General features: G+C 42.2%; 1 protein-coding gene across 3 annotated transcripts in view; it reads right to left on the bottom strand.

Annotated features, from left to right (window-relative positions):
- nckap1l (NCK associated protein 1 like) overlaps positions 1-10,558 on the bottom strand; it is a 41,625-nt gene extending 31,067 nt beyond the window's left edge. Inside the window, exons 1-15 of one of the 3 annotated variants that reach the window (XM_055918139.1) lie at positions 10,379-10,558; positions 9,716-9,826; positions 9,531-9,626; positions 8,024-8,080; positions 7,622-7,764; positions 6,389-6,479; positions 5,048-5,185; positions 4,138-4,186; positions 3,875-4,031; positions 3,186-3,242; positions 2,846-2,942; positions 2,446-2,555; positions 1,544-1,676; positions 1,246-1,327; positions 904-962 (exon numbers count right to left, since the gene is read on the bottom strand). In XM_055918139.1, coding sequence (XP_055774114.1) covers positions 904-962; positions 1,246-1,327; positions 1,544-1,676; positions 2,446-2,555; positions 2,846-2,942; positions 3,186-3,242; positions 3,875-4,031; positions 4,138-4,186; positions 5,048-5,185; positions 6,389-6,479; positions 7,622-7,764; positions 8,024-8,080; positions 9,531-9,626; positions 9,716-9,826; positions 10,379-10,480 — 1,482 coding nt within the window. In that variant the 5' untranslated portion in view covers positions 10,481-10,558. Of the gene's footprint in view, positions 1-903; positions 963-1,245; positions 1,328-1,543; positions 1,677-2,445; positions 2,556-2,845; positions 2,943-3,185; positions 3,243-3,874; positions 4,032-4,137; positions 4,187-5,047; positions 5,186-5,917; positions 6,150-6,388; positions 6,480-7,621; positions 7,765-8,023; positions 8,081-9,530; positions 9,627-9,715; positions 9,827-10,378 lie in introns of those variants that run through there. The other 2 variants (XM_055918140.1, XM_055918141.1) reach the window with 2 other exon arrangements.
- Positions 10,559-13,980: the final 3,422 nt, after the last annotated feature.

Genomic DNA, 13,980 nt, shown 5'->3' with positions numbered 1-13,980 from the left:
ATTTTTTTGAGCAGTGTACAATTGACATTAAATGAATTAAATGTATTTAAAATTGTTCCAATTTACTTAGAATGTTAACTAAGTATGATTTAAATATATAACAAAAATACATATATCCACTTGGGACACTACAGACACCATCTGAGTTGGACACGACAAGGCATGTTTAAAAGGTTCAATAGAGACATTTCTATCTCAATTTGAAATCATTTCAGGGGAAAAATTACTTTACTGTGATTGTTTTCAATTATATTGGTCCAGAAGAAACACAAATAGCTTCTTATCATGAGGTCTGAGTGGGAACAGTGTGTTTACAGTGTAGGCTTATAACATGACACAGTGTAGGCTTATAACATGACACAGTGTAGGCTTATAACATGACACAGTGTAGGCTTATAACATGACAGTGTGTTTACAGTGTAGGCTTATAACATGACACAGTGTAGGCTTATAACATGACACAGTGTAGGCTTATAACATGACACAGTGTAGGCTTATAACATGACACAGTGTAGGCTTATAACATGACACAGTGTAGGCTTATAACATGACACAGTGTAGGCTTATAACATGACACAGTGTGTTTACAGTGTAGACTTATAACATGGCACAGTGTGTTTACAGTGTAGGCTTATAACATGACACAGTGTGTTTACAGTGTAGGCTTATAACATGACACAGTGTGTTTACAGTGTAGGCTTATAACATGACACAGTGTGTTTACAGTGTAGGCTTATAACATGACACAGTGTGTTTACAGTGTAGGCTTATAACATGACACAGTGTGTTTACAGTGTAGGCTTATAACATGACACAGTGTGTTTACAGTGTAGGCTTATAACATGACACAGTGTGTTGTAGATAAAGTTGTAAAGTATTTATAGGGTAAGTGAAGTACTATACCTGTAATCTTAACCAGTCCAGTCTCAGAGCCCTGAAGTCAAACTCCTCTCCGTTTTCCACTGTTGAGGGACATTTTATCTTTACTTAACTAGGCAAGTGAGTTAAGAACAGATTCTTATTTACAATGACGGCCTAGGAACAGTGGGTTAACTGCCTTGTTCAAGGGGTAGAACGACAGATTTTTACCTTTTCAGCTCGGGGATTCGATCTTGTAGCCTTTCTGTTACTAGTCCAACAGTCTAACCACCAGGCTTCCTGCCGCCCCATGCGGTAGGTAGTATCACACATGAAGTAGGCCTAGCATTACTTATCAAATGTAGATTTCAGATACATTTTGCTTACCTTGCTTGATGGTCAGTGCAGACAGTGTTGAGACAAATGATGTCATCAAGACTGATTCCTCTTCTGGACAGACGTACATATTCTACAGAACAGAACAGTCAAAACAGTAATAGAAGCAATTATTTCGGTGTGCTCTGAAATAATATGTAGACTTTACCGTGAAGTGCTTACTGACAAGCCCTTTCCCAACAATGTGGAGTTAAAAAGTAAGAAAGATCCAAGGGTCCTATCTGAGATATATGAGAAATAGCTTATCCTGTAACTATTATTTTGTTTCCCCCCCCCCCCCCCCCAGTACCTGCATGGTGTCATTGAGGAGCAGGGCATCAAACTGGGCCAGGTACTGGACATGGTAGCGTTGCACCACACGGGTGTACTTAGTCATCAGGGTCCTCAACCTCTCCATGTAGAACAGGAGTTCAGCCATATGCCTGCAGCAAACACATATAAAACTAGTGACTACTGTATCAACAGTAGGACTAAACTGTATATATGACCACATAAAACTAGTAGGAATATACAGTACATTAACTAGTGACTACTGTATCAACAGTAGGACTAAACTGTATATATGAACACACATAAAACTAGTGACTACTGTATCAACAGTAGGACTAAACTGTATATATGAACACATAAAACTAGTAGGAATATACAGTACATTAACTAGTGACTACTGTATCAACAGTAGGACTAAACTGTATATATGAACACACATAAAACTAGTGACTACTGTATCAACAGTAGGACTAAACTGTATATATGAACACATAAAACTAGTAGGAATATACAGTACATTAACTAGTGACTATTGTATCAACAGTAGGACTTTCCTGTGCTTTAACAGCCAGACACAGTAGCTGTTGTATAAGCTTCTTCTACATTGTTTAGTTGTGTGACTTGAATGCTAATGTTAGGTGCAACTTACAAAACTTTAAAATGTACAGGAGAGCCGCTTGAAACTTAAACATATTTTTCATGCATTCTGCTCAGCATGCTAATATGGTACTGTTTATATTTATGGCTGACATTGGAGATTGATAGAAAGTGGCATGGCAGGAGGGTCTGCTGTGGTTAGAGGGGCTGCTGTGGTTAGAGGGGCTGCTGTGGTTAGAGGGGCTGCTGTGGTTAGAGGGGCTGCTGTGGTTAGACGGTCTGCTGTGGTTAGAGGGTCTGCTGTGGGTCTAACTTCAAACGTACGAGTCTACGTAGTCCTCTGGAGTCTTGGTCTTGGGAATATTCTCTGAATATCTGACGAGCCACAGAACCTCGTCACGGGAAAACGACAGAGCCATGAAGACAAACAGCACCTAGGGGATGGATTGATATTTAAAGGGTGGGGGGGGGGGGGGGTAGAGTGATAGAAGAAATAAAACAAATATTTAGCAAAAGACCCACCACTGTTTGGCCATAGTCATGTACTGAACATAGAGAGCTCGGAAATAAACACAGAGCAGTTTGTCTGTTTAGTATTGTACAGAATGAGAGGTCAATGCCAATAATGTAATGTATCTCCGATGACCATGGTAAAACATACAGGGAAGCTGAACATGCAATAGATTGGCACTCTTAGCCAGATTAACTAAATGAGGTTATGTACCTTGGGTCCCAGAAGTCCAGGTTCATCCTCCAGGACTTTGACCAGCTCCTTCAAGGCATTCCTCAGGAAACCTCTCCTCTCTCTGTGCATGGCTCCACTGGTATACATATGACAACACACATAGTTATCTATATTCTTGACTTTAAACTGTTAATCATATGGTGGCCCTGGTTGCTGGTTCAAATCCGTCTTGAAAGACCATGAAAAAGAGTGCTACTTGTTGTTGATGTTAAAATGGGAGACCGTTCAACCAATTGGTGGCACTATCTGAAGCAGGTCCATCATTTCAGGCTCAGTTTGAGTAAAAATAAATAGTTTTATACACAAGCAGATAACTCACCTGTTGACTATCACATGCTCGCGGCATTCTTTGATATCTGCGATACGCTTACTGTACCTGTCACAACGAAACGAGGAAGGGCGATCAGTAAGAATGGAGCTGACAAAAGTTGACCAGTTTTGCCCAGATTATAGTTCAGTACAGTACACGTTACCAGACAGGGCCTCTACCAACATCATCTTAGAGACACCATCATAATTCAATTAAAACCTTTGTAGGAGCATTGCTAAATATGTGAAAATATGCTAACCAAAACCTTTGTAGGAGCATTGTTAAATATGCTAAAATATGCTAACCAGCAATGTTTTTTGTTGTCTCCAAGAGCATTGGAGAACCAGATCCCAGAACATTGAGAACCAGGGCCCAGAACATTGAGAACCAGGGCCCAGAACATTGGAAAGAAGGGCCTAGAACGTTGGAAACCAGGGCCCAGAATATTGAGAACCAGGGCCCAGAACATTGGAAAGAAGGGCCTAGAACGTTGGGAACCAGGGCCCAGAACATTGAGAACCAGGGCCCAGAACATTGGGAACCAGGGCCCAGAACATTGGGAACCAGGGCCCAGAACATTGGGAACCAGGGCCCAGAACATTGGGAACCAGGGCCCAGAACATTGGGAACTAGAATCAGCTTGACACCCAGTCCAATCACTCTGAGGACAGAGGGTAAATATCATAATAATGTCATACCCTTTCAGGCCATCGAAGTGGTCCTCTGTGATCTTATGGATGTTGATTGTCTCGTCCCTGATGATGGTGAGATAAAGGCCACTGCGTAGGGCCATCTTCCACAGCTCCTGAGACGACTGGTTGGTGTTCAGACTGCTATGACACAGCAGGTAACCCACTGGAGGAGAGACCAACGTGAATATGGGGAATAGAGTTCAACCACTAAAGCCCCCCCCCCCAGAAGGTAGCCTAGAACGAGTCTGAAGATAATAGCTAGTACTCACGAAGGATCCAGCGCTCCATCACCTCTAAGGACAAGTACTCACAGGCCATCTGTGGGAAACACAAGTTAGTCAATATTAGTTAACAATAAGTCGTCAATTGCCGTCTCTGATTATTTCCTGATGTCATGTGAATTATTGTACTTTATGATAACACAAGACACTGACGATCATATGTTGCTGTTGCAGACACACACGCTAACTTCTTCTAAAAGGAATTTGTATCCAGACACATTACTCATTACAAAATATATTATGTGCCATGATATTAGGTATACACTGTGTGTTTGTGTAGTGGTCTCCGTTTCCCACATGAAGAGAACCACGGGGCACAGAGACTAACACAGAACACTATGGTACATCAAAGACGCCAGCGGCTGCCTTTGAAAATCAGCAGACAGGACATTCTAGGGAGGAGGGACAGAAGAGGAAAATAAAATAGAACAAGTGAAGAGAGGAAAAGATAAGAAAACAGAAGATAAGAGATGAAGATAAAATGAAAACAGAATATAGTAGAAAAGGGGAAAGGACAGTCTCACAGTGTCACAGCAGGCAGGGTCCAAAGGAGAGGAGAGAAGAGGGGGGAGAGGAGACAAGAGGATGAGAGAGGAGAGAAGAGGGGAGAGAGGAGAGAAGAGGGGGAGAGAGGAGAGAAGAGGGGAGAGAGGAGAGAAGAGGGGAGAGAGGAGAGAAGAGGGGGGAGAGGAGAGAAGAGGAGAAGAGAAGAGGGGGAGAGAGGAGAGAAGAGGGGGGGAGAGGAGAGAAGAGGGGGGGAGAGGAGAGAAGAGGGGGGGAGAGGAGAGAAGAGGGGGGAGAGGAGAGAAGAGGAGAAGAGGAGAGGAGAGAAGAGGGGGAGAGAGGAGAGGAGGATAGTAGAGAAGAGGGAGAGAGATGCGGTAAACGGGAGTCTCACGGTGTCGCAGCAGGCAGGGTCCAGCATGGCAGCAGGTGCGCTGAGGAGACTGAGGAGTTGAGCGCTGCGCCACTGTTCTGCAGGAAGGTTCCTCCTGGGGTACAACATCTGTAGGGACAGGAGGGCCCCCGTCACAGCCTGGGAAGAGAGGGGGGAGAGGAGTGGGGAAGGAGGGAGTGGGAGGGAGAGAGAGAGAGGGCGCGAGAGAGAGAGGGAGAGATAGGGAGAGTTCTATTTCCATGATAGCGTTATAAGGCCGAAAAGCAGTCAAAATCATGACCTCCATTGGTATTCAGGAATAATGCCCCACGCTAACATTTACAGTCGTTTTAAATATACAGTTAACATTACCCTAGAGAATATACAATCGTGAATTGACCCTAGTGCAGTGGTGACCAACCGGTTGATCACGATCAACTGGTCGATCTTCAAGCCACGATAAAGGCTGTGTTATAAAGGCTTGCGTTCCTTTTTTAGATTTGTGTTGCGATGTTGGTGGTAGACGCGCTTGATTCAGAAGCCCTGGGCATCGGGTAAACAAAGTGTTTTAATTTTGCACCATTTAATTTGTCTGAAATGACAAACTCTGCCTATCTGGTGATAGGGGATATGTGGCTAAATCGAGTTTGCCAGCTGTGCTGGCCAATCGGATAGATCAAATCACCGTGCCTACAGCACTTCCACGACCCCGGCCACAGCAGTGTTTGATACTAGCCTACGTAAGATTTTATAACTTTTAAAACACTGACCACAGAGAGACTGTCAAATAATCCAGCAAAGGGTTATTGTAAAATATATATATATATTCAGCACTGTCAACACTGTTTTTATTCAACACTATTACAAAACATAAAATGTGCTTCTCCTTACTTCCAGTCGCGCTGCATTGAATGAGTAGCCAAGTGTATCGATAGCTCCGCGTTTTTTATTATTATTAGCAGCTCGTCATGTCTATTTTAATATCGAGGAATATTTCACTTTTTCTAGTCCTAGGAACAACATGAATTGTGCATGAGGCAGATTCGGTGCGACTTGAGTTTCACCATCAGGGGGAAAAAGGTGTCCCCTCTCTCTGGTCAGTCTCACGGAGGAAAGGAAGGAGAGAACAGGGACCGTGAGAGGCGGATCCTCTTCTGCTTTCTCCCTCCCTGCGCTAAGACTAATGCTGTGTTCAAAACAACAGAGAACTCAGAAATCTATGACTTCCGATTTCAGTTCGGTCAAGAAAAAAAAACGAGATCCGACTGGGATTTTTTTTTCCGAACTGTCATCCAACTCGGAATCTCTGGCATCTTTGTGAATATGTGAATTGAATATATGTGAATATGCAATTGACATTACCTTAGTGTGAGGGCCGAACTCCTCAGTGAGTTTCTTAATGGGCTGTTCATACTCCATAAACATCTGAGCCAGGCGGGGGTACGCAGGGTCACTGGAGGATCAACCAATCAATCATGACTTAGTCAATCAACCACACATTCATACATGCATACACATACACTGCCATGTACAGTACCAACTCATGCCAACATCAATATCATGTGGTGCCACTCCATAACTCAATCTTCTTTCTTGGCAACACAAAAAAGAAAAATCAGATTCACCATCCTTTCAAATGTCATTCATTTTCACTGTTGGGAGCTGTATTTTTTTTAAATTTAACTAGGCAAGTCAGTTACGAACAAATTCTTATTTTCAATGACGGCCTAGGAACAGTGGGTTTTAACTGCCTTGTTCAGGGGCAGAACAACAGATTTTTTACCTTGTCAGTTCAGGGATTCGATCCAGCAACCCTTTTGGTTACTAGTCCAACACCTAGGCTACCCTGCTGTAACAGTACGGCACACCTCTCCTTCTAAACTCCAGTGGCTCTCCATATTCTACCACTGAGGATTATTATGAAGGAACTGGTGGAAAATGACTGACATTCAATTTCTTTGTTTCCTGTCTGTACAGTATTTTCCTCCTCCTCAGTGTCTTTGATCAAGATAAACGTCCTCCTGCCATGTTGGCTACATAAATAAATATGGTGTGAAATGGGAGGACTGAAAATGTAATTGTACTGTTAATGCACTCTGGGAAATGAATGGAAGGATGTGTTGTTATTGCCAATTTTAAAAGCTATTAATTATGGGTAATCATCTTTGAGATGCTTGGCTATATTGATAGCTCCAGTCAGAGGATTTAAGTTGTTGTGGCTGGGTGTTTGCCCAGCCGTACTGCAGTTAATACCATCCTTTAAGGAATGATGAAAACATCAGGTTTTCTATCAGAAACTGACATTTAAATGCCATCTTCCCTTGGATGAGTGGGAAAAGCCTATGTCAGCTCATCTCTGTCAGAAATTTAAATAAGAGTGAAATGAGCTTGCAGTGCGAGTACGTGATCTGGTTAGGTATTTGCATATGAAAATTAATTAATTCATTGTCCTGTTCAGAAATGTCAATGAAAGATGTATTGAACACGAGCTCAACCATTTTCAATGATTGTTTTCCATTCCAATTTTTTGAATTCTGATTCACTTCCTTAAAATGGGCCTGTATTTGAATAGTTGCTAGACGTAACCGGCCCCACCTGCTGCCATTGGACATCTCGTGAGCACAGTTGTACATGCCCACCAGGACCTTCTTGTCTTCGACGCGTGAAAGCATGACGATGACAGACGTATATGTGATGATCAGCTCCAGGTAGTTCTTGGTGAAGTCAAAGTTCACCGCCTGATTAATGAATAATTGAAGGAATGAATGAATAAATGAATGCATGATTAAATGCATGAATGAATAAATGAATGCATGCATGAATAAATGAATGCAAGCATGAATAAATGCATGACATGTTTTTGAATTAATGATTCAGGTTAAAAAGTAGGTTAACACGATACCATATAAATGAACTGTATGTTGTGATACTTACAGTGGCCCTAGGGGACAAAGTATATACCCTTTCCTATCTACTAGTAAGGGATGTTGTACTCACAATGTTGAAGAAGCACTGGCAGGCATCAATTGTATTCAGCAGTTCATAAACATGATCCTGAAGAAAAAAAGAGTTCATCTGTGGTCAGAACACAGGCTCGGTACAGCCAGATAAGACGTCACATAATGCAGTCGGTTGATGTGTTCGTGTTGCTCTGTAACAGTACAGACGTCACATAATGCAATGGGTTGATGTGTTCGTGTTGCTCTTTAACAGTACAGACGTCACATAATGCAGTGGGTTGATGTGTTCGTGTTGCTCTGTAACAGTACAGACGTCACATAATGCAGTGGGTTGATGTGTTCGTGTTGCTCTGTAACAGTACAGACGTCACATAATGCAGTGGGTTGATGTGTTCGTGTTGCTCTGTAACAGTACAGACGTCACATAATGCAGTGGGTTGATGTGTTCGTGTTGCTCTGTAACAGTACAGACGTCACATAATGCAGTGGGTTGATGTGTTCGTGTTGCTCTGTAACAGTACAGACGTTACATAATGCAGTGGGTTGATGTGTTCGTATTGCTCTGTAACAGTACAGACGTCACATAATGCAGTGGGTTGATGTGTTCGTGTTGCTCTGTAACAGAACAGACGTTACATAATGCAGTGGGTTGATGTGTTCGTATTGCTCTGTAACAGTACAGACGTCACATAATGCAGTGGGTTGATGTGTTCGTATTGCTCTGTAACAGTACAGACGTCACATAATGCAGTGGGTTGATGTGTTCGTGTTGCTCTGTAACAGGACGCCACATTAGACGTCACATAATGCAGTGGGTTGATGTGTTCGTGTTGCTCTGTAACAGTACAGACGTCACATAATGCAGTGGGTTAATGTGTTCGTATTGCTCTGTAACAGTACAGACGTCACATAATGCAGTGGGTTGATGTGTTCGTGTTGCTCTGTAACAGTACAGACGTCACATAATGCAGTGGGTTAATGTGTTCGTGTTGCTCTGTAACAGTACAGACGTCACATAATGCAGTGGGTTAATGTGTTCGTGTTGCTCTGTAACAGTACAGACGTCACATAATGCAGTGGGTTAATGTGTTCGTATTGCTCTGTAACAGTACAGACGTCACATAATGCAGTGGGATAATGTGTGTGACCCCACCCCCCACCCCCCCCTACAGTCCACTACTGTGTCCGTCATCACACATAATGAATAAGGCACAGGACGCACTTCCCTCTGTATAATAACAGAACTCGATTTGACTTCCCTTGAAATTTGTATGATTTCATTCAGAGGATGGAAGAAAAAAAAAGTCACTTTATATGTTAATTCTGTTTGGATAATTGTCGTTTTTATGCTTTGAATACCAAATGCAGTAATACCTGCATAGAATAATGTTTCCCGAGCCAATTCCACACATTCCATGTATTCCAGAACTAGAATGCCTGATTGAACTAACGAAGGGCTTGATGATTAGTTGACCCGCAATACATAAAGTGGACCTGGTCTGGGGGGGGGGGGGGGGGGGGGGCAGTGATGTGGGAAGACTCACCCTGAACTCCATGACGTCTATGAAGGAATCATAGTAGCTGGACATGGCCGCCATCACCTCAGACTTGTGTTTCTGGACGCCTACCAGATACTGCTGCTTTCATTCATGACATATCACATTAGACACATTAGACAGATTATCATGAAACGTTTTTATTGGATTCAGATTAAAGGGCAGCTACTTACACTATTTCCCCTGAAGTCGATGTTGGGGAACTTCTTGTTGATGTATTTGACAGATGCTTCCATGGTCTTGTCTGTCAGGTATTGTGGCCGAAGCTTGGGATCCAAGCATGTCTGGAACAGAACCGGGTGGGGGTTAGGGTTAATGACATTTTGATCCACTCAATTCAGGAAATGAACTATTGAATTTAGTATAATCTATGTCGTTTATTAGGCTCCTGACATGGATTATGGGCCTAATAAATTATTTATGGGGCCTGAAAAGTTTGGTTGTGTTTTGTTTAAAGTGAGACCAATATTTGGACAAAGTAGATAGCAGATCTGTGCTGAGGCTTTGTGAGCGTGCCGAAGCCTGAGTGGATGCAGATCAGTCTGGTTTCCTGTGTGAACTTCCTCTTCACGGCAAGCTGACACTCAGAAAATACATATTCTTACCCGCAGCAGCCACCAAGCTAACTATATTAAGAGATTTTTAAAATTCTATAATGTTAATGATCGATCATTTCCCATCCCAGTGTTTCCATCCACACTGTTCTCCATCACAAACAGGGCAAAAAGCTGTGAATGTCTCAGGAGAAAAACCTGTCTTTCCTTCAAGTTCCTTTTTTTTGTTTTTTGTTTAAGTGTCGCCATTCTCCTCAACAGACCTCCCTCCTCCTCTCTCACCTTCTTAATGTAGTTCATACGCAGCAGGACCCCTCTCCCTCTGTCGTTGAGGATGGTGAGCTTCTCAGCTAGCTTCTGTTGGTAAGCCATGGCCATGGACATGACGCGCCTCTCCCCCCTACTGTTACAGCCCGGGTCTGTCTCCTCTCCTTCAGATCAGGAAACAGTCTGTGACAGCCAGACTCGAAGACAAGTGCACCCAGCCACACCCTGTCACCCTGCTGTCACGTGATTGGTGGAGCTATGCTAAATAACAGAACTGGAGTTGTGGACTTCCTGTCGGTGTCAGTTAAGCCAACCGTTAAACTCTCACTCGTTGTGTGTATTTTGACATGTCAAACAGAGTTGGTAGTCGTTTACTGTAAATGGTACCTCCCGAATCAGGAGAAAGGATATGGTCCTCCTTTATTTGAAGGGTACTATAAGCACTTTATTACACATACATAACAAGTACATAGGCATTATCTCAACAAATCACCAATTGACATCGGTTTCCCGTGTGGCTCAGGTGGTAGAGCATGGTGCATGGTCAATGTCAGGGTTGTGGGTTCGATTCCCATGAAAATGTACACACTACTGTAAGTTGCTCTGGATAAGAGCATCTGCTAAATTATGTAAATGTCCTAAGGATCTGCCAATAATGACATACCCAAATCTAACTGCCTGTAGCTCAGGCATTGAAGCAAGGATATGCATATTCTTGATGCCATTTGAAAGGAAACACTTTGAAGTTTGTGGAAATGTGAAAGGAATGTAGGAGAATATAAAACATTAGATCTGATAAAAGAAAATAGAAAGAATAAAACCAACTGTTTTTTTTGTATTTTGTTTTGTACCGTCAGCTTTGAAATCCAAGAGAAAGGCCATAATGTATTATTCCAGCCCAGGCGCTGATACAATGAACCATTGAATTTCTGGAGAACAAGACCGCCCAAATGTGCCAAATTGATTTATAACTTTTCAAGTTCATCGCTGTGAACCCTCCTGAAACAATAGCATGGCATTATTTAACTGTAATAGCTACTGTAAATTGGACAGTGCAGTTAGATTAACAAGAATGTAAGCTTTCTGCCCATATCAGATATGTCTATGTCCTGGGAAATGTTCTTGTTACTTACAACCTCATGCTAATCACATTAGCCTACATTAGCACAACCATCTCGCGGGTGGTGGGGGACACCGATCCTGTAGAGGTTTTAATTAACAACACTGCAAGTTTGTGAGTGAATGGTGAGAATAGACTAGAGAGCAGTGTTCCATCAGTCTCCATTAGATGGCACCCTATACCAGCTTGTGGCTGAGCTAAATACCATGCTGCAGTATAGGCTGGTTTTGACATACAGCGATGAAGCCTACCTACTCTGCTCCTGGACTCAATATAGAATCTCCCCTCAAAGGGCTTTTTTGTACAAGAATATATAGGCTTAACCTAGCCTGGTCCAAGATGTGTTTGTGCTGTCTTGCCATTGTATGGTAATTGTCTCATGGACTTGGTAAGACAGCAAAAAAAGATCTAGGACCAGGCTAGACTTACCTTGAGTCTGGGAAACTGTTTTTTGGAGCTAAGACTATCTATAAAAACCTTTTTACATAAGCAGACGTCACAAAGTCCTTATACAGAAACCCAGCCTAAAAACCCAAAGAACAAGCAATGCAGAAACACGGTGGCTAGGAAAAACTCTAGGAAGAAACCTAGAGAGGAACTAGGCTCTGAGGGGTGGCCAGTCCTCTTCTGGCTGTGCTGGGTAGAGAGGAACCAGGCTCTGAGAGGTGGCCAGTCCTCTTCTGGCTGTACAGAGTGGAGATTATAACAGTACATGGCCATATCGTTCTTCAAGATGTTCAAACGTTCATAGATAACCAGTAGGGTCAAATAATAATCACAGTGGTTGTAGAGGGTCAGCACCGCAGCAGTAAATGACAATAGTCTTTTCATAGCTGAGCATTCAGCGGTCGAGACAGCAGGTGTGGTAGAGAGCGAGAGAGAGTAAGCGAGACATAATGACTTTATGACAAATTCATAAACTATACATGACACATTCACAAGCAGACCTATTTTCAACTTACATATGAAAACAATTACTTCAATACTTAGTGATTTGACAGCCCAATTCAAATAAGTTCATATATTTTGACAGTTATGGGACAAACAATAGAAAATGTGTTTCTAGATTTCTGTCTGGAACAATAAGGTCTTCATTAACCTGGCTAACAGCTCAGACACATAAACAATAATGTCTCCTGTAACCTGGCTAACAGCTCTGAGATACATAAACAATAATGTCTCCTGTCTCCTGTAACCTGGCTAACAGCTCTGATACATAAACAATAATGTCTTCATTAACCTGGCTAACAGCTCAGATACATAAACAATAATGTCTTCATTAACCTGGCTAACAGCTCAGATACATAAACAATAATGTCTTCATTAACCTGGCTAACAGCTCAGATACATAAACAATAATGTCTTCATTAACCTGGCTAACAGCTCAGATACATAAACAATAATGTCTCCATTAACCTGGCTAACAGCTCAGATACATAAACAATAATGTCTTCATTAACCTGGCTAACAGCTCAGATACATAAACAATAATGTCTCCTGTAACCTGGCTAACAGCTCAGATACATAAACAATAATGTCTTCATTAACCTGGCTAACAGCTCAGACACATAAACAATAATGTCTTCATTAACCTGGCTAACAGCTCAGACACATAAACAATAATGTCTCCTGTAACCTGGCTAACAGCTCTGAGATACATAAACAATAATGTCTTCATTAACCTGGCTAACAGCTCAGATACATAAACAATAATGTCTCCTGTAACCTGGCTAACAGCTCAGATACATAAACAATAATGTCTCCTGTAACCTGGCTAACAGCTCAGATACATAAACAATAAGGTCTTCATTAACCTGGCTAACAGCTCTGAGATACATAACAAACACTGCTATTTACAGACATAATGACTCACTAAAGAGATAGCCAAGCTCACTAGAGAAAACTCCACCTGTTCAGTAACCCTGTGTCTTTCTCTATCTTTCTCAACCAGATGCCATAAACTGTCTTAGCAGAGAACTTCTCAGCAGACCTGGGTTCAAATAGTATTTGAAACATTTCAAATGCTTTAAGTGTTTGCTTTACCAGCTGCCTAGAATTCCAGATGTCCCGGGTTTGGACTTTTGAGTCTATGCTCCTGGTTTAGTTGCACCAAGCAAAATGAATCACAGTCAATTACATATTGTCACGCCCTGATCTGTTTCACCTGTCCTTGTGATTGTCTCCACCCCCTCCAGGTGTCGCTTATTTTCCCCGGTGTATTTATCCATGTGTTTCCTGTCTCTCTGTGCCAGTTCATCTTGTATATTTAGTCAAGTCAACCAGTGTGTTTTTTGCTGTACTCTGTTTAAAAAAATATATATATTATCTTTTGCTTGTCTTCCTTCCGTCCCGTGTGGCTCAGTTGGTAGAGCGTGCCGCTTGCAATGCCAGGGTTGTGGGTTCATTCCCCACGGGGGGGCCAGGATGAATATGTATGAACTTTCCAATTTGTAAGTCGCTCTGGATAAGAGTGTCTGCTAAATGACTTAAATGTTCA

Source organism: Salvelinus fontinalis, chromosome 3 (assembly GCF_029448725.1).
Source record: "Salvelinus fontinalis isolate EN_2023a chromosome 3, ASM2944872v1, whole genome shotgun sequence".
In the NCBI taxonomy this organism is placed as follows: Eukaryota; Metazoa; Chordata; class Actinopteri; order Salmoniformes; family Salmonidae; genus Salvelinus; species Salvelinus fontinalis.
The sequence above is the reverse complement of the archived record's forward strand: the minus strand, read 5'-3'. Positions and strand labels throughout refer to the sequence as shown.